The 26,830-nt window shown below is 39.1% G+C and overlaps 1 protein-coding gene across 1 annotated transcript in view; it reads right to left on the minus strand.

The window, feature by feature from the left end:
• Positions 1–26,830, minus strand: part of ALDH1L2 (aldehyde dehydrogenase 1 family member L2) — a 48,762-nt gene that overhangs the window by 7,422 nt on the left and 14,510 nt on the right. The window contains exons 6-19 of the mRNA XM_069490140.1: positions 26,594–26,683; positions 25,536–25,670; positions 24,255–24,380; positions 23,671–23,762; positions 21,029–21,176; positions 17,097–17,216; positions 16,018–16,145; positions 14,382–14,532; positions 11,317–11,387; positions 11,127–11,232; positions 5,493–5,580; positions 4,914–5,007; positions 3,659–3,758; positions 1,566–1,664 (exon numbers count right to left, since the gene is read on the minus strand). Of these exons, the coding sequence (XP_069346241.1) occupies positions 1,566–1,664; positions 3,659–3,758; positions 4,914–5,007; positions 5,493–5,580; positions 11,127–11,232; positions 11,317–11,387; positions 14,382–14,532; positions 16,018–16,145; positions 17,097–17,216; positions 21,029–21,176; positions 23,671–23,762; positions 24,255–24,380; positions 25,536–25,670; positions 26,594–26,683 (1,548 nt within the window). The remainder of the gene's footprint in view (positions 1–1,565; positions 1,665–3,658; positions 3,759–4,913; positions 5,008–5,492; positions 5,581–11,126; positions 11,233–11,316; positions 11,388–14,381; positions 14,533–16,017; positions 16,146–17,096; positions 17,217–21,028; positions 21,177–23,670; positions 23,763–24,254; positions 24,381–25,535; positions 25,671–26,593; positions 26,684–26,830) is intronic.

Raw genomic sequence — 26,830 nt, forward strand, 5'->3', positions numbered from 1 at the left:
TAGCAAACTGATGTTCTGAAATTTTCATTAATATTGCATACTTACACTCAACGTGGCAAAAGAATGTCTAAAATGGCCACATTATCTTTTTCTTTTCCCCTCCCACATGTGGCAGACTGCCCTTGTGAAATGCTCACAACGTAGCCATGCCAGAGGAATCGCTAGAATGTTCTGATGAAAAACAATCTTTATCACACAGTGTTCATCACTAGGTCTTTGTATTAAATAATTGTCTCTTGAGCTCCTCAGGGATCTTAATCTATTTCTGCATTTTCTAATGTTGTCAAGTTCTAGTAAGAAGAAAAAATGGAAGTTATGACCCAGCAGGGCCATGGATTTGAATTTAGGCCTGGCAATAACCTCTCAGAGCCTTGTGCACGGTCCTGTGCTGGATGAGAATCTCTGAGTGGACTGGGACCATGTCTTTCTTGTTCACTTTTGTATTCCCAGCACTCAGTATTTGGCACTAAGGAGGTGCTCAAGAAATAGCTGTTGAATGAATGAATGAATGAATACAATAGCATGTGTGCAAAACATGTTTGTTGATTTGATAAGACAAATTCCTAACATTTCTGGTCTGAACATTTGAAATTTCAACAAGTTGTGGCTGACCCTGACAGCCCATGACACGTAGCACCACAAATTGTATTTTATTGAAACACAAGATTAAATTATACTGTGATGTTCAGGAGAGAGCCACTGCCCACTTGACTGCCCACCATCTGCCTCTCTATATGACTTCCTTTTATCCACTCTAAAGAAAAAAAGAATACCTTTGCTTGTTTGGTGGGATGAGGTGTAGGGAATTGGCTCTGGGGGAAAAAAAGCTGGTGCTGGTTTTACAAATACAGGCAAATTCAGGATTACTATTACCTTCATCATGACATAATGTAGCATAATTTAGGGTTTATGTTAGCTACAGAATTTATCTTAATAGTCCTATAGATGACTTTTAGTTCCATATGTGAATCATGATCAATCTACAGGGGCTATTTATTTATTTTAGTGAAACAAATGATATACTGTCATATAAACTACAAATTAGGGATTTATTATTATAAGGATCTAGTGGTGTACTTCTCAGAGTCAATTTAGAGATTTATAAAATAAAAATCTAGGAGTGTATCTCTCACAAGAGTCAAGGATCTAATATACTATAAATGCAGAACAAGGTATAAGTAATAACAGCTCCTAAGTATACTTTATCAGGCTTTCATATAAACCTAGAACTTTTTACTATGAAAAATTATAACCACATATAAAAGTAGACAATATAATGAAACTCTATGTGCTCAACAGCTTCAACAACTACCAACTACCAACTCCTGGCCAATTTATTCCCCTGATTACTTCTTCTCCTCCTGGGTTATTTTGAAGCAAATTCCAGGCATCATTACATAATCTGTAAATATGTCAGTATATAGCCATAAAAAAAATAAGGACTGTTTTAAACACTAACCATAATACTGTTATCACAACTAAAAATTCATAAACAGTCCTAGAAGTACTTTTCAAGTGCAAGCAATTTCTATACAACTCATAGAGCTAATTCAAAGGTGCCTCACCACTCTCGTCACAAATTCATCGTGGATGGATTCTTCCACAAACAACCGCCCGGCTGCAATACAGTTCTCTCCTTTGTTGAAAAATACTGCTCCCATACCCTTCAGCAGCAGAAGAGAAAATATTGCAAACATTATTTGAGAACTCGAGATTGTCATAAAATTGTACACACAGAGAATTAGGTGTTATTGGAAGCCAGCAGACGACACAGAGAAGTCACAGACAATCCTCTTGGCCTTGTTGGTGATGAGAGCTGCTTGGAGATACTCAATTTTGATTCAGCATGTTTTTAGGGATTTTATTTCCCCTTTCTTCCTTGTGATCCATGAGCACTTCACAAAAAAAGTATGCAACAGTAAAGATATACCCTTAAGGACAAATTTTGTATTGCAAGAAAATCTAGATTTTCTATAAATGTAAATGTAATAACTTGTATACTAAGTTTTGCTTTTAAGATCTTGACATTAGTTTGTACAGATCACAAATGTTTAGAAAGCTTCCCTAACCCCTCATGAAAAGAATTCTCTATTTTTGAAGAAGAAGTTTAAAAAATCTTTGAAATGAAGGCACTCACAAATGACAGATTTGGAAGACTGATGGATTTTGTGCATTTTCCCTTTCTAAATGCAGTTTCTATTCACCTCTAGGAAACCTCTCTGGACTGGGTAAAAAATATAACAGATGCTTTGAAATAACATGTTTTTTCTGGCATTTTATTTATTTCCTGCATTTTATTATCTTTAAACATTTCAAGATTATGTTGACCATCTTGGATTTGGGGTTCTTGAGTGGTGAGAACTAGACGCTTTAAGGTTATATATTTCTATCCTGCAGAGTCTGGTGGTGGCTGATATCAAACTCACAAGTGAATATTCAACTTTAGGGAAAGGGAAAGAATGGTTTCCTATAATCATTACACTGGAATCTTCTCCTTGCTTACAATTATTTCACCCTTAGCCATCTTTATTCATTCGTTTTTATTCATGTTATACAATCAAGAGTGTGAGATGACTAGTGAAGACTAACATTCAGGTTGGTGCTTTTAAAAACGTTAACAGACTATGGTATAGGGAAAAAGAAATCCCTCTCCCCTTTATTTTCTTTCCCCCATCTTCTCTTTGGAAGGCTCTGGAAGGCTCTCGGAAACCCAGACATCCAGCAGAGTACTGACCCCTGATATCAGTCTGTGTACCCCCAGCTGTTGTCTATCACTGACACCTCCAGATGGGCCACTCCACAGGCCTGGCCGCGGGAGTGCTTGGCCCTTCTTCACTCCCAGACCACTCCATTCTCTTTGGGGCCTTTGCATGGAGAGGTCTGACTGTGGGTGTTCATTAAAATTACAGTTTGGGGAATGGTGAACAGATTCTTCTTAGTGCACAGAATAGAGGATTGCACAGTACTGGGAAGACCGTAAGTGTCCACCAGAATTACAAGAAATCTTAGCACAACCTATGCCCAGGGTTGGCTCATTTTATGTCTGTATCTCAGAAATGATGGATGAGGACTAGGCCAATGTGGTTTTTTTTAACCTTTAAGTTTTATTTAAAATAAGTTTTTATGCTTTGAAATAGTTTAAGACTCAGGGTGCTGTGAAAATAGTACAAGACTTCCTGTGTACCCTTTACCCAGCTTCCCCATGATAACATCTTACAAAACCAAACTACATTGTTAAAACCAGGAAGTTGATGATGCCAATTTTGTAAATAGGGAACCCTTTGTTGTGTCTAAAAATTTTACCAGAAGCTCAATTTGTAAAACGGATAGCAGTAGCACTGTTCAGGTTGATGGGAGGAGATGTTTGGGGCAGAGGAGGGAAAAGGAGAAGCCCTACCAGAATATTTTTGAACTTTTCAATATGACTGCTATGACCCATACATATCCCATTTTAAAAACACTAATAGGAGAAATTATAAAGACATTATTTTAAAAAATTAAGTGCTCTGAGTATTCCCAAGTCTAAGCACAAAAAGGATGGTTTCTATTTATGACTAGACAAAGCCATATCTCATTTTAAGACCTCTGATAAGGTGGTGGTGAAATAAATGTGTTTTAGAAGCAGGCACTTATTCACTTGGATTTGGGCCAGTCTTACCATTCGCACAGCCTTGTCAAGTTCACAGTCGTTGAATATTATCAGTGGGGACTTGCCACCGAGCTCAAGGGAAACTTTCTTCAGGTTGCTCACAGCACAGCTAGAGGAGAATAAATGAGAAATGAGCACTTAGTGCCTCTCTCTCCCTCTCTTTCTCCCCCTTGCTTTTTAACAATAAGTTACCATTACACTTGGCATGGAAAACATAATTGAGCCTCAGAAATGTTAAGAAACTCATTTAAAGACAAAACATGGATGGTAGGATGGTGATTACTGTCAAAGTTGGGTGATGAGCACATGGAATTCATTATGCTTTTCTATAATATGTGCTTTGTATATATTCGAAATTTTCCATAATAAAAAGTTTTTTAAAATTCTGTGGTCAAATGGTTAGAGATTCTCTAAGTTAATTCAGATTCTTTAGAAATTTTGGTTATATGAAAGCCTGGCAAGGAATTCAACCTCTGACCAAACTATTGGAGCATTGGGGGAAAAATATCAATTTTTAGAAGTATATTGTTTATTTTCATGTTCTTACAAAAGTATTCTTATTTAAAACATTTTGAAAATATCCCTCAAAAATGCATACAAGGGAAAAAAATCACAAAATTCCATTCCATGGCTCAATGACCATTGTTTCTACCATTTTGTTATACTTATTTGTGGGCTATGTCCTACCATAGCTTTTGCCTTGTTTAACGTAATTGAGATCACCCAATGCATACAATTTTATACTTTATTTTTCTTTTCATTTATCACTTTAACAACAGTTTACAATGTTATTAAAATTTTTCCAAGAACATGACTGCACAGTATTCCATTATGTTGACATACTTTACTGCCTTATTTTGGACATTTAGATTGTTTACAGTTTTTAAAAAAAAACTATTGCTTTTTGGGAATCCACTTATATACAATCTATAAATTTGTCATTTATATATCTTTTCAGTTTCTTACTTATGCTCCAAAAACAATTTGGGGCACAGCTTTAGTACAGAAAATCTTTTGTGCTGGATTGTTAAGGCTACCGGTGGGGTGTAGAATTTCAATATAGCTCTGATTTTATTGACTGTGAGCTTTAACTCTTTGGAAATTATTTTATTGCATTCACATATTTGTGATACCCAGCAGTGATAAGTAAATTTCTCTTCTAAATTTGATGTGGTTTTTCTCACTCCAGAAGTGCTTAATTTAAACAAAAACAGAAACCTGGTTTAACAGGATCTGCAGCAAGTTGGCATACTAAAACCAATACCTCTTCATGATCTGTTTGCCAATCGGAGTGGAACCAGTGAAACCAAGTTTGCGGATGTCAGGATGTTCAGAAAGGCGTTGTCCTGCTATGCCACCTGTAGAATCAGGGAATAAAACATGAATGAAAACACTACTCGAGTTATATGCAGGACGGCTTTGAATTCACTGAAGTAGATTTCTAAGCTTTCATTGAAACCTTAGTTTTACATTTTCTGAATTAATTGCAAACTGACAAAAATCTAAAATCATATCCTTTGTGCAACTGTCAGACCCCCAACATAATGATGGGTAAGTCTTGGTTTTTATCTTCCAAAGTAGTTTTTGAAAATCAAAACGGAGTACCTTAGGGTAGTTTTACAATGTTGTACAATCCCCCTGTCCCCTGCCACTCACTCACCACTGTATTTCCACTTTAAGATTTTAGCACAGGGTAAGTGTATGCATCCTTAACTATTTGGTAAACTGTATTTAGTTTGAATACGGTTATAATTCAGGACAAGTTTCCAGTGGGGAAAACAGCCACTCAGCTACCCCTGTACCATTCATTAGTTATAGCAAAGTGGGTCATTTAAGGGCTTACCTGAGCCTGGAATGATGTTGATTACACCCTTTGGAAATCCTGCTTTCACAGAGAGCTCTGCAAACTTCAAAGCAGTCAAGGGCGTGACCTGAACAGAAGCAGACAGCAACTACCTTCTTCAGACTGTGCCTTGTCCTTCCCAGTTTTCCTGTGATGGCCGTACTACAGCTCACATTATTTTAATTTTACATTGTTTAATTTTTTTTGGCATAATTTCAGACTTACAGCAAAGTTGCAAAAATAGTACAAGGAATTCCTTATATACCCTTCACCCAGATTCCTCATATGTTAACATTTTACTACATTTGCTTTATCTTTCTATATATTTATTTTTTTCTGAACTGTTTAAGAGTAAGATATAGAAATCCCCATTACCTCTGCAGACTTGTGTGTGCATTTTCTAAAAACAGGAAATTCTTTGACATAACCATAGTACAATTATCAAAATCAGGAAATTGACAACTGATAGAATACTAATTTACAGACCTTATTCAAATTTCACCAATTATCCCAATAATGTCTTTGATAGCAAAAGAAAATCCAAGGTCATTCATTACATTTAGTTATATCTGTAGTTTCCATTAATCTGGGAGAGCTCGAGTTTTCTTTTATATTTCATTACCCTGACATGTTTGAAGGGTACAGGCCAGTTATTTCATACAATGTCTCTTTGTCTGAGTTTGTCTGATATTTCCTCAATTGGATTCAGGTTATGCACTTTTGGCAACAATACTACCTATTGATGTTGGGTTTTCAGTACTTCCTACTAGAAGGCACATGCTGTGGAATAGTCCCACCCCTGGAAATGTTAGCTTTGATCATTAAGTAAGTGTGGTCTGCCCACTTTCATCACTGTGAGTTGCTATCGTATACATTATAATTAATAAATATTTTATAGAGAGATACTCCTCAAACTTTCATCCACTAGTTTTAGTATCCATTGATAATTCCTGCCTGAATGAATTATTATTATGGTTGCTAATGGGGATTTTTATGAATCTATCATTCCTTCTACACGTATTAGTTGGCTCTCCAGTATAAGAGTTTTCCCTTTAATTAATTAATTAGTATCAGTGTGAACTCATGGCTTCTTTCTTTGTTCAGCAGGATATATTTCACTACTGTTACTGATTTTGATGTTCAAATCATTCCAGGTTTGGCTGGTGGGAGCCCCTTCAGTATGGCTCCTGGGTCATTCTGACATGTCCCTGCTTGGAGCATTTCCTTGCTTTTTGGCCCAACATGATGTTTCAGGCTCATCTTATATTTCCCCTGCTCCAGCCACTTCTCCAAGAAGCCCAGGTTTCTTTTAGTGGAGAATGGTGTTTAGAAACCAAGACATCTGGACATGACTGAGGGGTCACTGCTTCTAGGCCCTCTAAGCAGACAGAGCTGGGAAATATTAATAGATAAATGTATATACATTCACACACATTATGTGTGTATGTATATATGTATCTATTTCCACATGTGCCTGTATCCATTCCTTATTTAGCTATCTGAAGGCATTCAAAACCCATGAGTTTACACTGCTACCTCTGTCCAGTATCTCAGGGTGGATTCCATCCTTCCCTCTTTTTATGTTTGTTATTCTCTTCTCCAAGTAAGAGACATGGCTCCCATTATCCACAATATGTTTACTTATCTGCTTAATCCTAAAAGATAGAGAAAGTCATTTGAGAATTGTTAAGCTATGTCTCTAATGAAAAAGAAGCCCACTTACTAGATATCAATATTTATTTGGAGGTTTTTCACCTTTAGCCTGAGAGTATATAGACCAAATGTTAGTGAAAAGTTGCTTGGGTTTGTGCTTCCTCACCCCTTCAGTGAGGTTAGGTTATTCATTTGAAATATGGCTTAATTTGATTTTGATTGTATTCAATTTTAGTGGTTTTGCCCCATCTGTGTTGATTATATTTTTTGGTTTTTGTCATTGAGTATGGGAAATATGCTTCCCAAACTCAGGACTGTCTGAAAGGTCCGTTCAGAGAAGCATCGTTCTCCTGCTCTCCTTCCCACCCCGTGCCCTGTAGATCATAACCTCATCACTCTCTGGTTCACCTTCCTGTGTTTCCTTTTGTTCAAATGACCAAATAGGCATGTTCTTAGTTTCCCTTCTTTCTTACGCAAAACGGTGGCATAACATGGAGCTCAGTTTAAACATATAGAGAGCAGGGCAAATCTCAGAAGCAAAATGAAAGTACTATTTTCACACTGTTAAAAACCAATGATGATTAAGTCTTAAATTAGCACCTTGTTAGCCTGGTCTCTAAAAATGGAGTACGCAAAAAGATCCATTGGGGTGTGGAAAGAAAACAGTGGAACTTTCATTTATGTATTTTAACTGACAAAGATATGAAATAGATTAGTCATAACTAACATGCATTCTATGGCTGGATGATGGTGCTCTCATGCAGTCTGAATGAGGTCAGGTGGTCATGGGTCACACAGGCGTGTGCAGTGTCCTAGGAAAGAGCAGGAGCTCACAAGGCCTGGGGGGTGGCAGTGGTTCCCTCATTTGCTCATTTGCTCTCAGAATATTGTCCTATGTTGGAGTTTACAGGCCCGGTTCCACGGGTGCACAGACTATGTTGTTATTTTAATTAAGCCAATCTTCATAAAATGGACAGGTGGCCGAAATAAGAATGTACATAGAAACTGCACAGTAAAGAATAATGCTAACAAGGCAAACACAAGCAAACAGGGAAAAGGCAGGGCTACCGCTTTTATTCCTTCTAGTAGCAGGTCCGTGACAGTCACACTGGGAGGCTTATACAACATCAGTGTAGACTTAGACTCAATGAGAAGTTGGCCCCAGACATTTGAAATTATCAAGAAGACTATTGAGGGGGTGGTGGTTGCTCAGGAAAATGTGAAGCCTGATTTGTTTTGTAACCTTATTATTAGATTGGGTTGGTAAAAATAACTCTTGGTTAAACCCAGTAACAAAGCAAAGAGAAAGTACAGACAAATGAAATTCTCACAAACCAAAATAACTAAATATTTAGTCAAACCAGAGAAGAAAACATAACTAATTAAATAAGTAAAATTAAAAAAGAAGATGATTACTGAAATCATGGATTTATACCTAGTGTAGTTAAAGATGATCCTAGCCCAAAGTGTGTATTATTATGCCTTGGTATAAAGCCACCATAATTAGAAAGACATTTAAAACCTAACTATCCTGAATTAATTATAGTTATTTTTAAGTAAGAATATAAAAGTTTTTCTTATAGCATTTATAAAAAATTAAATTGTTTCCTTTATCTCATCTCTTTCCATTTCTATTGGTTTTCTTCCATTTGATATCCAGCGTCCCAGCTGGATTATAGGTTTGCATGATATGTGGGAAAGCATCTGGCACCACTCTGGGCGAGTAGGTCATTGCTAAATATTAGGTTAATAAAGTTGTCAGAACCTGCCAGAGCTGGACCAGGCCACTGCAGGCCATGAGAATCTGTACCTTCTCCTGTATGAAGCCAGGGAGGGGGAATCTTTCAAACATCTAACAAAGCAGAAAACCAGGTTAAAGAGAAGAGTCGTCTAAATTCAATCCTCCTGACATTCACACAGGGCCCTAATACTGTAAATGATTTCATACCACCATTGTATAATATTAGCCAAAAAATTTTTTTTAAAAACCCTCCAACATAACAATGGCAACTTTGGGTCTTGCATTCTCAGGATTAAAATTATCTTCAACCATGAAACTATTAGTTTTAAATTGCAGATAGAGCCAGACTATAATTTCCAGGGGACAGAAACTCTGCATATCTTTGTCACTAATATATGCCTGGGAAATAGTACGCACTCAAGAAATGTTTGTAATTTTTGGACATTATATATACTCATTGGCATTCTTCAATGATTAGCACTCTCATTGGATATCATTTAGTGGTTCTCCACCTTAGCTGTGCCTGGGAAACAAATGTGAAGCTTTTAAGCAATACTAATTGCTCCAACCTGAACCAATTAAATCAGAATCTCTGCTAATGGGTCCCAGAGATCAGCATTTTAAAAAGAGAACTCCCGGTGATTCTAACGTGCAGCTGGCATTGAGCTCCACTGGGCTAGATTACCTGCCTGCTCTCTTCACTCAACTAGCTTCTTGCTACTTAATGACAGGTGCTGCTGCAGGGAAATGGCACTGTGATACAATGCTGGTGAAGTGCTGTGACTCCCATGGAAGGATTTGTCAATGTCTATCACACAACTACATGCATCTTTAAAGTAAGTAATTCTGCTGTTAGAAACATATCCTCTAAATATCCTTGCATGATATTTATGCAATATCATGATGTGATGCATGATACCATATTCATAAGGTTATTAACTGAAGCATAGTTTATTATAGCAAAAGGAGGGAAAATCTAAATATCCACAATTAGGGACTGGTTAAATAAAATATGTTTTATCTGTACAATGGCTAAAGAAAAAAGAGGAAGAACTTTTTTGGTAAGTATATGGAATGCTACTTTTTGTGTATATTTTTTAAAATTTTATTTTATTGTGGTAAGAACATTTAACATGAAATCTAATGTCTCAAATTTTTAAATGTACAATATAGTATTGTTAATTACAGGCACAATGTACAGCAGACCTCTAGAACTTACTCATTTTGCATAATTGGAGCTTTATGCTTGTTGTTTATATATATATAATTTGTATATGCAGAGGCTATCTCTGGAATACCTAAGAAACTAATAGATAACAATTAGTAACATTAGTTGCCTCTGGGTGAACTGGTTGGCTGTGGAATAAGGAGAGGAGGGAGACTTTTCACTATCTACCTCTTTGTTTCTTTTGAATTTTGAAAATTGTGAATGTATACCTATTTTTAGAAATAAAATTATTTTTAATAAATAAAACACAATGGCTACGGCAACATAACCATATAGCTATGCCAAATAAAGTTGTATTTCTTAAGTTCTTAAAGAATAAGTAAAAGAGTTGATAGGTAATGAATTGTCAACTCTTCTAGAATAGAGACCAAGCTTTCTCCATGACTTATGCGTCTCAGAATGCCTACTACTGTGCACTTTACATAGTAAATGCTCAGCCAGTATTAAATTGGCTACCATATTTTTTTCCGAAAAGCTATTACAGCATTAAAAGATTTTTTTGAGAACTACCTAATTTGTAAAAGTATTTCCTTGTTAGCCATATGGATATGTTTTTACACAGTTACCACAATTATGTACATTCTTTTGCATGCTTCTCCCTCATCTTCCATATCTTTACAATATTTTTGATAATTAAGTTGGAATGCCTGCAGAATACTTTTTCTTTTGATGTACTATAATTACCCTAAATAATTCCTTGATTGTTAGGCATTTTGCATTTTGCAAGAATTATATTGGTGTGTAGACACATTCAGTAGATTTTGTTGATGTACACTATACTTGTTTCCATTATCATGGAAGTTTTAAATTATGGAATTTCCATACGATGCACTTGGTAGCTATTAAAAATGAATATTCACTAATATGAAAAGTTGTCCATGATATGGGAAAATATGTAATATACAATCCCATTTTTGTTTAAAGACATACTATTTGTTAATGTATGTCTCTGTTTGTAAGTACAGTATGTAAGAGAGGAGGGGATTCTGCACCTGGCCCCTTGGCACCTTACCTGTGCTGGCTTGAGCACTAAGGTATTGCCTGCTGCCAGACACGCGGCACTCTTCCACGCCAGCATCATCAGTGGGTAGTTCCAGGGAATGATAATGGCACAGACACTGCAGGGGAAGAAATTCGACATCCTTAGTTGTCTCAAACTAACACAAGTCCTGAATCACTCAGAGGCGCTCTCCGTATCTTACCCAAGCGGCTCCTTCTTGGTGAAGGTCAGATTGCGATTTGGACGGGCCTGGTTGATTGGAATTGTAGATCCCTAAAGGATAAAAGAAGTTGATACTTATTTTACTAATTTAAATTAGTAATTTTTTTATTCTCAGACCTCAAAATATTAATAAATTTGATCTCCAAGTATCCATTTTCTGTCCTTCTATTTTTCCTTGGCTGATATGAAAAGACAGTGTTTGTTGTTTATAAGAAATATATCCATACCAAAAAAGGAATAGCTATTTCTGTCTCAAGAGAACTATGAAACATAGGAGAGTAAACATAATTCTAATTTAGTCACCCTCTATTTTCAATTTACTGGCAAGGCAGAGAATGTTAATTGCCTGCCCAATATCCACCTTCTCTCTGTCCTTTGTAACAAAATCCCTATATCAATACTGAGGACAGCAATATGCCCAGATAAAATGCTGTGTTTCCTAAGTCTCCATGGCAGATAGGGATGGTCAATGGGAGATGTAAGCATAAGGCAGCAGAAGTGGAATACTCTTTAAAGTAGGCTCACTCAGCTTGGACAAGTGCTCTTTTATTCCTCTGTCCATGTCTGCTTCCTGCTTAGACTGTTGCTGAAATGGCTGGCACTGCAGTGATTATCTTGAGACCATGAGACAGCCTTGAGAGTGGAGGCCACATGGTACTAAGGATGGCCTGGCACAGAGAGAGAAGGAGCCTGCATCTCACATACTAGTCCTGACCGCCTATCTGGACTCCTTGAAAGCAAGAGAAAAATAAACTTCTTACTTGGGTTTTTTGTTATATGCAGCCCAGCTTAATCCCAAATGATTCACAATGGTAGTCCTTACAGAAGCTATTCCTTTGTTTTGCCACATAAAATATTATTGCTGTTACTAATACAAGTACATAATTTCTTGTCTGAAATGCTTGTAGCCAGGTATATTTTAGAATTCAGAAATTTTTTAGACATTAGAAACATATTAATAGTACATATACCTTTTATTATGTTTTATTATTTACTACCCCTAGTAGGATTTGGAGCAACCATAATCAAACACATTAATATTTATTCAGTGAAACATATGAATGAATATTCACTCTAAGTGATATAAATAAAGATTATAAATAGACTTATGTTCATTCAGGTCGAGGTCTGGTACCATATGAATTTGAACCAATCAAATCAATTTTCAGGTTTTGGAGATATCTGGATTTTATAATTGGGGATAAGGGATGGACCTGAACTACCATTATTAAATATCTATATATGTATGACTTTGTGGCTGAACCCTAATAAAAACTTCATTTTTGTACAAGACCTACTATGTTGCAGACTTGTCTAATCTTATAGTATATAAATACTTGTTCCCAATCCTCATAACATAACTTGCAAGGTATATATTATTGTGACCACTGTACAGGTGGGCAAAGTAAGGCTCAGAGAGATAAATTAACTTTAACAACATCACTGGTAAGTGGCAAAGCTGAGACTTGGACCCAGGTCTCTCTGATTCTATGTTAACATTGGTGGCAGCAATGTGCCCAGATAAAATATTATGTTTTCTTAGCAAATAGAGATGGCTAAGGGGAGATATAAACACCAGGTGTTGGGAGGGTGGGAATACTTTTGAAATTCCTTTTACCACTCCCCCTTCCCCGCTTCCTCCTCCTTGCTGCTGGGAATGTGGCTGTGATGGCTGGTACTGCAGTGGCTGTCATGAGTCTCTGAGCAGCATGGACTCCACAGTTTGCTGCAGGCCCCACCTTTCCCTCTTGCGTCATCAGTGCTGAGGCCAAGCGTTGTAGCCATTTATCATCCCCCATGTGCTATTTATTATCTTTTTTTTTTTTTTTTTTGTTTTTGTTTTTGTTTTTGTTTTTGTTTTTTTGTTGTTGTTGAGACAGAGTCTCACTTTGTTGCCCAGGCTAGAGTGAGTGCCGTGGCGTCAGCTTAGCTCACAGCAACCTCAAACTCCTGAGCTCAAGCGATCCTACTGCCTCAGCCTCCCGAGTAGCTGGGACTACAGGCATGCGCCACTATGCCCGGCTAATTTTTTCTATATAGATTTTTAGGTGTCCATATAATGTCTTTCTATTTTTAGTAGAGACGGGGTCTCGCTCAGGCTGGTCTCGAACTCCTGACCTTGAGCAATCCACCCGCCTCGGCCTCCCAGAGTGCTAGGATTACAGGCGTGAGCCACCGCGCCCGGCCCTATTTATTATCTTATAGTAAAAGGAAAATGAAATCTTCATTGTACCCGTGTCTTTATCAAAATTTTTCTTACACTTAAGTCTGCTTCAACCATCTACATTAGCTCTCCGGCCTCTGTAGGCATTTGAATTTGAAAACCCCCCCATGATATTAGGCTTCTCCCAAATGTCTGGAAGGCTATAGATACCCTCAGGAGACATTATAGTAAAGGGCAAAGGATATTGTTAGACTTTAGATTCAGAAAATCTTGAGTTCAAACTTGGTTCTATGGTTTACTTGCTATGGATTGTAGGAAAGGCATTCCCATTTCCTCAAGCATCTGTTTCTTTACCTGTAATAAGGGGATAATAGCTATCCATTCACCCACATGGTTGTTATACCATTGCTGTGGTCTGAAAGTGTCACCCAACATTCATATGCTGGAAACTTAATCTCCAAGGCAACAGTGGTGGAAGGAGGGGCCTAACAAGAGGCATTTAGGTTGTGAAGACTCCATTCTCATGAATGGATTAATGCTGCTATAAAAAGGGCTTGCAGGAGTGAGTTCACTCTCTTCTGCTCTTCTGCCACGTGAGGACACAATGTTCCTCTTCTCCAGAGGATGCAGCCACAAGGTGCTATTTTGAAATCAAACACCAAAGCTGCTGGCACCTTGATTTGGACTACGAGACAACAAATTTCTGTTCTTTATGAATTACTCTGTCTCAGGTATTCTTGTAAGCAGCACAAGATGAACTGAGACAATCCCGTTATGCAGGTAAAGAAACCTACATAAAAGGTGGATCTGACATAGTGCCTGGTACAAACTAATAAATGTCAGTCACTTTTCCTTTTGGAACAAATAACATTTGCGCTTACCTGAATTTTGTCGCACCAGCCAGCAAAATATCTGAATGTTTGCACAGACATTCCAATGTGAGTCTTCAGAGCCAAGGTATAGACGGCCCCTGAATCCAGGGCTTCAATGGTTGCCAGCTCTTCTTGGTTCTCTTCCAGTAGGTCTGCAAGTCTGTACGGTCAGTGAAAGAAATTCATTCAACAAATACTGATTGAACCCAGATTACTTATAATGCACTATTCTAAGGACTGAGAGAATTCAGAGGCGAACACAAATGGAGCAGGTCTCTGCCCTTATGGAGATCTTCGTCCAACAGGGAAGACAGACTAATAAATAATTTGTTTCAAGAATTAGGAATAGCAGAGGATATTGGAAGCTTATATAACTTCCCTCAACTGTGTATAAGAAGTAAAACAGTAACTGAACCACAGTAATCCAAGGAAATCAATGATAGAAAGCAGTGGAAATGTGGAATGTTCATGGATATACAGAGAGATCTCAAGAGTGCAACCCACACCTTCCAAGGACCCATGAACACTTGAGGACTTCTGGTTGGTACAGAAATATCTCCAACACTGACTGAAGAGGACAAGATAGAAACATATGGAATGAATTGAAAACACCCCAGAAGATTTCTGTTTGGTACTGAGTTGCTATGGGAAGATAAGTACAGGAGTGAATAATGACTATGAAATAATAAAAATTAATCTTTTGTATTCACCTCCTCTAGTTGTTTTCCTTTGTTCCTTTAGTGGCTCTCTAAGCTGTTCCTGTTGGGCCGTTCTAGGGCTGGGCTTGAGAGGCCCCTCCCACAATGTTTCTTCCAGATCTTGCTCTAAGAGATCTTTTGACAAAGGTCAAGTATTTGGTTTTAGGTGAGCAGAAAATGGAATTTATGATTGAATCCAGTTATTTCTGGCATACTTCGTTACTGATTTATAATACTCTTCCCAGGCCCGAGTATTTTTCCTCCTTGTTCCTATTCCCTACACATGAAGTAGAGCTAAAATTTGTCTTTGAAAACAACAGGGTGCTGGATAGTCTCCATTTGCTGCTCTGTATCTACTCTCCAACCTACTCTGTGAGCCTGACCCTGGTGGATGACCTTTATAGACTATATCACCTGGCTCCCTTGCTAGAGGACACTGGGAGCCACCTACGGGAGACTGGTGAACTGGAGGAGAAAGTGGTCAGAGAATTCCATTCCCTGGCTCCCTAACTGATGGGCAGGGATTCAGCAGCTGCTGTATCCCTCCACCAAAAACCACTGTAGTGTGGCCTTCTGAACCTACAGCTAAAGATCTTGCTAGATTCTAGAAACAGCTCTTTCCTCTGTACCTTCAGACCTTGGTGGAGTAGCAGCTCCCCCCTATGCTAGTCCTGTCTGGGATGATTCATTATCCTTTGTTGGATTCCCTTGACCTTGTCCATATCTTTGTAAATAGTCCTTTATTAAATTTCTTTTCGTACTGGGACCCTGACTGATATGAGCAATACTATAAAAATCAGGAACTCACATATATGGGATTGTATGTGATTCAAGTAACAGTTGACATATAGTAGGTACATACTAGAATGTTTTGCAGGAATTTTTAAAATCTTGGCTATGTTAGCCAATATCCAAAGGTAGTAGACTTGCTTTTCTAAAAAACATACCTGTACATCAATCTTCCTCTTTCTCTTGCATTCATTCTTCCCCATTCACCGTTTTCAAAAGCATCTTTTGCTGCTGCTACTGCTTTATCCACATCCGCCAAAGAAGCATAGGACACTTTGCATATTGTCTATTTCAAGGTAAGTAAGAATAGGTTATAAAAAGATATAAATATGGTTCTTGGAGTTAATATTATATAAATAGGAAAAATAGAGTATGACTTATACAAAGAATCTTATGATAAAAAAATTAATATATCCCAGTAATATGGTAAGGAAAAAGAAATAATTTTAATATGAAAATTGTGAACCTTGGGCCGGGCGCGGTGGCTCACGCCTGTAAGCCTAGCACTCTGGGAGGCCGAGGCAGGTGGATCGCTCAAGGTCAGGAGTTCGAGACCAGCCTGAGCAAGAGCAAGACCCCGTCTCTACTAAAAATAGAAATAAATTATATGGACAACTAAAATATATATAGAAAAAATTAGCCGGGCATGGTGGCACATGCCTGTAGTCCCAGCTACTCGGGAGGCTGAGGCAGTAGGATCGCTTAAGCCCAGGAGTTTGAGGTTGCTGTGAGCTAGGCTGACGCCACGGCACTCACTCTAGCCAGGGCAACAAAGCAAGACTCTGTCTCCAAAAAAAAAAAAAAAAACAAAAGAAAATTGTGAACCTGAAATTTGGTACTTCTCATGTCAGTTGCATTATGGAAGTACACATTTAGGAAAGCTACATAGTTCTTCTAGTGCCTTACGGAAGCTGAATTTCTTGCCATGTATATTCAAAGTCTCAACATTTTTTTTCTACATATAGTTCTATGTGGAGGGGTGCCTCTGATGTGTATAGGTATAGCTATCTCTGTAAATTCATCATAAATATTCATTCTATAAAAGAGGTTACTGTAGCTAACAGCAGCTAGGACCAGAATCGAATAGTCGAAAAAAATGCATGAAGTACACTGTATGAAGTGCTCAGAGACAGAGTGATGGAATCAAGGAGCTTTTTAACACTGCCTGTTTTACAACTGTGCATAAAACTAAAACTCCATGACCAGTGATCATTACTCACACTAAATAATTACTCACAGATCCATCTGTTGGGTTTATAGTGTCGTAAGTCTTTCCATCATCCGCATCTGTGAACTGTCCATTTATGAAACACTGATATGGCATTTTTACTGTCATTTCATTGACCTCCTTTGAAACCTAAGGGAGAGAATTATATTAATAGATTCAATGGATTTCTGTGTTTACTGATTTGATATCAAACAGCAATAAAGATGCATATTCACTAATGCAGAGGGAGAAATTAAGTCTATGGGATTCTAGTTCCTGCTGTCAAGAGACACACATATGTAACATTTGGGCCTCAGGATGCTCAGCTTGTGATGACAGAGGTGCTCAAGGCTGGGCTTTATCAAGATCCCAGCTTTTCTTCCTTACACAGATGACTCGTAACTCAAAAGACCTCCAGATAAAGGAAACACCACCATCTAGTGGCAGCATCGACAGAGTACAGCCATTGCTTTCATTTAAATCCTTGAAAATGCTTCTGTCAATAGGTTTCCTTTTATCCTGGTGCCATTTTAAGTTTTCTTTCTGTAAGTTCCTCCCGATTTTCACTTTCTCTCTGTTACCTACGTGTTGTCTAAATTGTATTCTCTACCATTGGCTAACAAGCAAATTTAGGTTAGTCAATATTTTTTTTTTTTTTTGACACAGGGTCTTGCTCTGTTGCACCTGCTAGAGTGCAGTGGCTGCAACCTCAAACTCCTAGGCTCAAAGGATCCTCCTGCCTCAGCCTCCCGAGTAGCTGGGACTACAGGCATGCACCACTATGCCCAGCTAACTTTTTATTTTTATTTTTTGTAGAGCCAGGGTGTCTCTCTTGCTCAGGCTGGTCTTGAACGTCTGACCTCAAGGAATCCTCCCAACTTGGCCTCCCAGAGTGCTAGGATTAAAGGAGTGAGCCACTGTGCCCTGCATGGTTAGTCAACAATTAAATTCTATGTGGCTCTGTTTTTTTTAACAATAAAATGGGGATAATGACACCTGCTTCATACAGTTATTGTGAGGAATAATTGAAATAATACATGTGAAAGATCATTACTGGCATAAAATTCCATATCAATGTAAGGTATTAAAAAGGAAATTTATTTTAAAATCATTTCTTTTTTTTTTTTTTTTTTTTTTGAGACAGAGTCTCGCTTTGTTGCCCAGGCTAGAGTGAGTGCCGTGGCGTCAGCCTAGCTCACAGCACCCTCAAACTCCTGGGCTCAAGCAATCCTTCTGCCTCAGCCTCCCGAGTAGCTGGGACTACAGGCATGCACCACCATGCCCAATGATTTTTTTTTTTATATATATATTTTTAGTTGGCCAGATAATTTCTTTCTATTTTTAGTAGAGACGAGGTCTCACTCTTGCTCAGGCTGGTCTCGAACTCTTGACCTTGAGCAATCTACCCACCTCGGCCTCCCAGAGTGCTAGGATTACAGGCGTGAGCCACCACGCCTAGCCTAAAATCATTTCTTATAGAGAAAGTGGTAATGCTTAAAAAAAGAAACAAAAAATAACAAGAAGGTATCTTGCCTTTTCTTCATACCAAGTGCTCATTTTCTAAGAGATTTTTCCATTGTGTGTGTATAGGATATAATGAAGGAAATTTCATATGAATTGATGTGTTCACTCTCTGCAAATAGTCCACTTTTCTAAAATCATTGTTCTGGGAATGTACTGAGTGTCTTACAGGTAGCATATAATTTGATTCTTCCAACAATCCTATGAGGTGGACATTATTATTATCCCATTTGACATATGAGGAAACTAAGGCTTAGGGAAGTTAACTCACTCGTCCAAGGTCACACAGCTAGTTAAGCTATGGTACTTGGATTCAACCCTAAGTTGGTCTGACTCAAAAATTCATGTCCTTAACCAGATGATGCTAAATTACTTTCCAGCTTTACTTTTCATTAGAAACAAGTGGATGAGAAGCACTTCTGTAACAGTGGAGTAAGGAACTTGAAAATCTACTCCTTCATAAAAGCAATGAGAACATGAGAAAATATTGTCCAAATCATTTCTCTCAGAACTCTGGATATTAACCAAAGGCTTGGAAGAATCCATTTCAAGAAAAACAGCTGAGTCTCAGTAAGAACAGTGAGCTTTGTATTATATTAATTGCCCTACTCCCAACTGTTTTGACCACTCTGCAGTAACCTTGAAAATTAACAGCTTTGCAACTATGGTGGCTGTGAAAACCAATAGCCTAGAAGCCACCAGAGGGGATGAGATGGGTCTGGAGCTCTCCAAAACTGCATCCCCAGAGAGTTGTTACTATTTGACATGTCTGGCAGCTCCCTGAAAAGCTCCATTCTCTAGACTTGTCTTCTTTTGTTTGTTTCTTTTAGAGATGGGGTCTTGCCGTGTTGCCCAGGCTGGAGTACAGTAGCTATTTACAGGTATGAACACAGTGCACTACAGCCTCAAACTCCTAGGCTCAAGCAATCCTCCTGCCTTGGCCTCCTGAGTAGCTGGGACTATAGGTGTGTGCCACTGAGTCCACCTTGGGCCTGTATTTATTTGACCCGACTCAGAGCCTGCTCTGCACAAACAGCCCTATCCCTAGGGCATTTGTCAAAAATAATCAGTGGCACTTATTTAATCTTGCAGCTGCCTGAGGCAGTAATACCAGCTGGGGCTAACAAATGGCCAAGAAAAAAACATAAAAGGAAAAACTGGGGAATGACATATCCATAGGAGACTTTGAAAAGCTCCGACATATTCCTGGGAATCTGAAGGCCAATACATGTTCAGGGCTTGTGCGCATGCCCAGGAAAGACCTCAGAAGGCCCTAATCTCTGACCTCTGGCTGACCTGAGGCCATCAGGGAGTGTGAAGGCTAAGGCAGAATTGTAAACTGCCTGCTGGAGCATTGAAGGTGTGTCTCAGCACACACACACACACAGAGCCCCCTTAGCAAAGGCTGGGAGACCTGCTGGCTCGAGGCTTTTAAGGAAATCTATGCCTAGTCATTAGTGAACCACTAAGCTAACCAAAAAGGGATTTCAGTGGTGGCAAACAATAAAGAATACAGACTTTATAGAATTAGTTGAAGAAAGTCACTGAACAAAGAAAAAACAACAACAAACCCTGTGAAGGGAGGTGGGGGGGGGGTGTCCGATTTCCAGAGTTGTCACATTCTATTATTTAAAATGGCCAGCTTTCAACAGAAGACAGACAATAGCAAATGTTGGCAAGGGTACGGAGAGGCTGGAACCTTCATACATTGCTGGTGGGATTATAAATGATGTGGCTGCTTTGGAAAATGGCCTGGCAGTTCCTCAAAAGTTAAACAAAGAGCTACCATGTGACTCATCAAGTCTACTCCTGGGCATATACTCAAGAAAATTGAAAACGTGTTCATGCAAAAACTTATACATGAATTTTCATAGCATTATTCGTAATAGCCAAAAATTGGAAACAACCCAAATGTTCATCAACTGATGAATCAACTGATGAATGGATAAACAAACTGTGGTGGAGTCATACAATAGAATATTATTTGGCCAGAAAAAGGAATAAAGTGATGATATGTGCTATAAATAGATGAATCTTGAGCACATTATGCTAAGTGAAAGAAGCCAGAAACAAAAAGCCACATATTATGTGATTCCATCTATGTGAACTATCTAGAATAGGCAAATCCATAGACACAGAAAGGAGATTAGTAGTTTCCAGAAACTGGGGATTGGGGAGGCGGTACAAGGATTTTTTTTGGGTGATGAACATGTTCCAAACTAGATAGCAGTGATAGTCGCACAACTCTATGAATATACTAAAAACCACCAAAATGTCTATTTTAAAGGGTAAATTTTATAGTATCTGATTTATATCTCAATAAAGCTGCCATTTTTTAACGGTCATAAATGTAAAAACAAATGGATAACAGGCACAGTGTTCTTTTGCAATATATGATGGATCTTAATGACTTAGAGTTGAAGCATCAAGGAAAAGCTTACGTAATCCACTACCAGCTCCGCCTCCTGATCTTCTCCTCTCAGTTTCCTCACGACCTTTTGGATGAAGTCTTCAAACTTGGTGGCCATATAGACATCTTCATTCTGTAACTGAAGCCCACCACATTTCTGTCTGATCTCTTCAACCAGCCTTAAAGTAAGAACCAGCTTCATGTTACTCACATTTTTTAAAGGGCTTACGGGGACTGTATCACTAGCATTTGTCAAGTTTTTTTTTTTTTTTTTTTTAGAGACAATGTCTCACTCTCTCACCCAGACTGGAGTATAGTGGCGAGATCACAATGCAACCTCAAACTCCTGGGCTCAAGAGATCCTTCTCTGCCTCAGTCTCCCAAGTAGCTGGGACTACAGGTGTGCACCTCTATGCCTGGCTAATTTTTAAATTTTTTGTAGAGGCAGGGGTCTCGCTATATTGTCCAGGCTGGTCTCTAACTCTTGGCCTCAAGTGATCTTCCTGCCTCTGCCTCTCAAAGTGCTAGGATTACAGGCATGAGCCACTGCGCCCCACCCTCAAGTTGTTTTGAAGTCAGACTTAGGTCATATGCCTATTTATATCCTATGAGATCTTCTGTGACAATCACCAGAGAAGTTACTAAGACTGGGGACAAGAAAATTAAAAATCTGTCTTAAAGAATGGTGGCAATTTTTTAGTTTTTAACTAATGACTAAAAAGAATTAAAGGCAAAAACATTTTAATTATTTACAAGCAAGATAGGAATATATAAAGTCAGTTCCTTTCTTTTCAAATGTACTTAAGGAATAAGAAATAAAGACAGTTTTCTAACTGTAAAGATTATGGGAATGAATGTCATATTATAGAATATTTTCTTTTAACTATGTAGAAGAAAATAGACATTTGCTTGTATTAAATGGTTAACGTAGATACTAGCTAGAACCATGCAGTATGTCAATATAATTTTTGAAGTCCTTTCCAGTCCTTTGATTTTCACTGTTAACTTGTTAAATTACTGCTGTTATCCGATATTTCTTGAGTGGCAATGGTGTACAAGGAACAGTACAGAAAGCCCACCACAGTTGTTCAATCATTTTTTTCTCTAAAAGAAATGAGGTACCTTGGTAATCAAGATAATAAGATCAAATGACTATGGTAAGTCAGACACTCAAATAGGAAATGAGTAATTCCTGCAGGAGTATATTGCTAGCCAAAAAAAAAAGTATTAATAATACAGTATTGAAATCTTTTGTTAAGCTAATTAGAAGTCTCTTGGAACTTATAAATGATAGCTGAGAAATCTGTAATTTGAGGAACCAAAACTCTTGACTTTTGATAATACTACATGCTCTTAAAATAACTGTTTCTGATTTTTGGAAGAAAAGCTCCATGAAAAAAGGGACTTTGACTAGTTCACAAACTGTGTTCCCAGTGCCAAAACTGTTCCTGATGTGTGTAAATGCTCAATAACTTTTATTAAATAAATGAGTGAATAAATGAATAAATAGAATATTCATCAGGAATATTGCTTTGTCCATATGAAGGATTTTGCCAAGAGGAGGAACATTCTTTACCTTGTTTAATTAGTGAGTGTCCACAGTGTGGCTTGGGATCAAAATCCCCTAGCTTCTAGTCTCTGTACCCACCACCAAGGGACTCCACAGCTCCCTGATTAGTTTCCAGCTGCCTCAAAGAGGAAACACCTCTGCAGGACTCTGCACCATTAGGATCTTGGTACATTTTTCTTGCCACATAGAGGAGGCTTTCTGGAACTTTAGCCTTTTCAACTTACTGTCAACCTCTGTGCAGAAATTCTGATTATAGGGTGATTACCCTTATTCTTGTAAATAGCCTTATAACCTTCATTCCAGATCTATCTTAATGGGTAATTTGGGGGGAAGTAGGAGAAAAAAATTGGGGGAGGGGTATAATCAATGTCAGGTATCTTTCTAGATCAGACTGTACAGGAAATTCCCTATTAGCATTCTCACCCAGAGCTTCTCGATTCTGAAGTCATATTGGAGGAAAATCAGCTAAGAAATGAGAGGACAAATTTTAAAAAGAAGCAGACAGGCCGGGCGCGGTGGCTCACGCCTGTAATCCTAGCACTCTGGGAGGCCGAGGCGGGTGGATTGCTCGAGGTCAGGAGTTCGAGACCAGCCTGAGCAAGAGCGAGACCCCATCTCTACTAAAAATAGAAAGAAATTATCTGGCCAATTAAAAATATATATAGAAAAAATTAGCCGGGCATGGTGGCGCATGCCTGTAGTCCCAGCTACTCAGGAGGCTGAGGCAGTAGGATCGCTTAAGCCCAGGAGTTTGAGGTTGCTGTGAGCTAGGCTGACACCACGGCACTCACTCTAGCCCGGGCAACAAAGCGAGACTCTATCTCAAAAAAAAAAAAAAAAAGAAGCAGACAGTTAGAAGGCCTGGTTTTCTAGGTATACAGAAGATACACAAACAACTTCTGGTTAGCAACAAAGAGAAGTAAACAGATACATGTAGGTGCTTAACTATGGAAACAACGACAAAAAAGATGAAGAAAAGAGATGTGTAGTAGCTAGGTACGATAAGGTGACGACATCCAGAACCAAGGATTTGGATTTGACTGTGAAAAACAAAGTGAAAAACCCTAGTGGAGGGATGTGAGTCAATAAGGTGTTGGTTTTACCTGACAACATCCATCGAGCTTGCTCCAGATTTAAAGAAGTCTGTTGAGTCTTCAATAACAGGGACGTTGCTTAAAATTCCAGCCCAGATGACCTTCACAAAAAGGGAAACATTTATGAGGGAAGTGAACCTATTTCCTCTTCACCTGTGTACATGCGTGACTACATTTCTCAGCCTTTCTTCCAGTTAGATGCAGCCAGTGAATAGGAGTGGAAGTGATCTGCACCACCCCTGTCCTGGCCGATCGAAAACCTCCTCTAGACAATTCTCTGCGCTCCTTTGCCCTTCTGGCTGTCTGGAACGGAGATGCCCTCCAGAGTGAACTTGAAGATAGCAGAGACTGGGTCCCCAGATGGCTTCACCCCTACCCACCCAACCTAGAACTGCCTTGGATTACTTATGTGGAAAACAAATTTGTATGTTCTGTGTTTGAGCATATAAATTTGGGCGTTGGTTTCCTATCGTAGCTAATACAAAAGAGGAAATAAAGTTCCAACCTCACTACCTTGAGGACTGATAGTACCAGTTACGAACATGCTTCAGTTTTCCAAGGTAAGAGTAATATTACGGTCACCACATGTTCACCTTGATGATCTCTGCCACCTTCACCTCTTCAGCTGTAAGTTCTACCACTGACGTCTCACCCGCTGAAAAGTACTGAGAGGCAGGAATCATTTTTCCATCTTCAAACTGCAGATTTCTCACCATCAGCTACAAAATAGCAACAAAAAATGCATAAACAGTAAAGATTAGGACAATACAAAAGTAAGACTGGTGGGAGGAAGAGTCATATATATCCCATGCATATAAGGGATAAGCTTAAATAAGCTTATTTGGAAAATACAAAAATATGGACTAAAAGCCCTCACCATTACGTGTAAAAGGACTGAAATGGCATTTTAATAATGTCAGCAGAAAGTAGAAAGTTAAGCCTAGGGATAGCTACATCTCAAAATGGATAATAAGCCCTGGAAAAACTGACATTTGGATGTAGGTATTTGGACTAAAACCTACTATAACATCGACAGACACAATTGCTGCTGCTATAACTCTGCTGCTGCGTCATCTGAGCACTTACTGAGTACCACGCTCAGAATGTATGTGTGTACTGAAGTATCTCATGTAATCTCATAAATCCTGATGGAGGCACAGGACATTCTCATTCCCACTTTACTGGTGCAGAAATGAAGGCTCAATGAGGTTCAGAAATTTGCCCAGTGCCACACAGATAGTAAGTAATAGAGCTCGGGAAAGAACCCAGAACTAGCTGGACTTTGAAGCTTACAATCTTAATACTAATTTATCCTGCTGCAACTGGAAAATATCTGTAAGTTACAAATACCCTTTCGCCCTCTTCACTGGGGAGCTGCCTGGGAGAGCACTGTGGCCCAGAGCCAACACCCCCAAGCACAGGCAGTGTAAGAGGCGCCTGCCTGGTGGGACAGTGGCAAAGAGCATCTGAGTGGGGCCACATGCTCTTCCCTTGCCCCTCCCAGACTCTGGCAGTGGGAGGTTCACAGCGGGATTCCCCTCCTGCTGTTTAGATGGAAGACTGAGGCTCAGGGCGAAGAACCATCCTGCTCAAGTCCAGCGAGTGGGAGAGGAGGGATTCCAGTCCTTGTTCCCTGACTGAATGCCAAGCTGCTTCCATGGCATCACAAAGCAGACTGTGCAGGTCTGGGGGGCTGTCCCGAGGAAACTTGTCCTTTTCTGGGCACACAGAGCCAGCTCCTCCCCACAGGGAATTAGGGGCACAGCTATTCTAGTGCAAAGCCAGATTACCCCATGAAAGCTATTCCCTTGATAGCTTGGGATATAGCAGGAAGCCAAAAACCTTATTTCATAGGCGACATATTGAACACTCACCGCTTTTCCATCGTTACCAAAAAGAACAAGTCCGTTTTTGGTAACAAGACCAGGCTTCTTGGCACCTTTAATTTCCAGCGGTTCTCCGGAAGGCACAGAGCTGTTCAGTAATGTGGAGCCATAGAAAGTAACCATCTAATAAAGAGATCAAACCCAGCTTGTAAAATCAGGAGTAAAGCTGTTCATAGGGGTGCACAAAAGCGTCTATCCCTGCAAAAAAGCTGAAGTGCGGATTATCATATGTAATAAAATTGAGACACCACAGTGTGAGAGACTGTATCTAGCATATGCAGAAATGACACAAAGCAAGAGATAGTCTTCAAATGTGTGATTGAAGAGTTTCAAAAATGCCCCATAACCAGGCGACCTGAGTATACGAGGGCTGTCCAGAAAGTATCCAGCCATGTAAACTATTGTTGTTATATTAAGAATGGCTAAGGGACTAAGTACTTAAATGGGACTAAGTACTTAAATGAATTAACATGTGTTAACTCATTTAATCTTCACAATAACCCATAACCTATCAGGGAGGCAATATGATTAGTCCCATTTTACAATGAGGAGACCAAGGCACCCAATGGTTAAGTAACCTGCCCAAGATTACAGCATAGATAGTGGCAGAGCCAGAATTTTAATGGAAACCTTCTGGCTTGAGATCCCACACTCCTAACCAGTACACTAAACTTCCTCCCTTGGTCATTCATTAATTCCACGTATTCTCATTGGCACCTAGTATGCACTGGGAATCCTGCTTCACTGCTGTGATTATCAAGACAATAACATGAAGCCCTCGTAAGTTATAACTGAGTGTGGGCCTCAGAGGTAGCATTTCTCTTACTGCCTTCTGAGTGTTTATTCACTTCTCTGCTTCCCCCGTAAAACTGCAGTCTCCTTGAGCGCAGGGGCTGTGCCTGGTGTCTGCTTCACAGTGAATGCTCAGTGCGTGCCGAATCCCAGACCCTGCTCATGACCCAGGGAGGAACCACGGGAAGCCCAGATTTCTTTGTAATACCTCCTACAAAGGTAATATGGGGGGAAAGGTTGTCCCTAAAACATACCTGTCCATTTATCTCCGTCCAAGCTCCAGGGACTTTATCATGACCTCGAATCCAGTTATGTAAAACTTCAGCAGACTGATCCCAAGAAATCTAGGAAAGGACAAAGCACAGGCTGACCTTCCTAAGGCTGTGAGTCTCAAAGTGGTAGAAACATTTCTGTCCATCAGTGGCAGAAGTGGGTAGGGCAAGGGGCAGGCTGGCTTGGAGATCTACCATTTGGCGAGGACATAGTACATT

This window comes from Eulemur rufifrons, chromosome 16 (assembly GCF_041146395.1).
Source record: "Eulemur rufifrons isolate Redbay chromosome 16, OSU_ERuf_1, whole genome shotgun sequence".
NCBI lineage: Eukaryota > Metazoa > Chordata > Mammalia > Primates > Lemuridae > Eulemur > Eulemur rufifrons.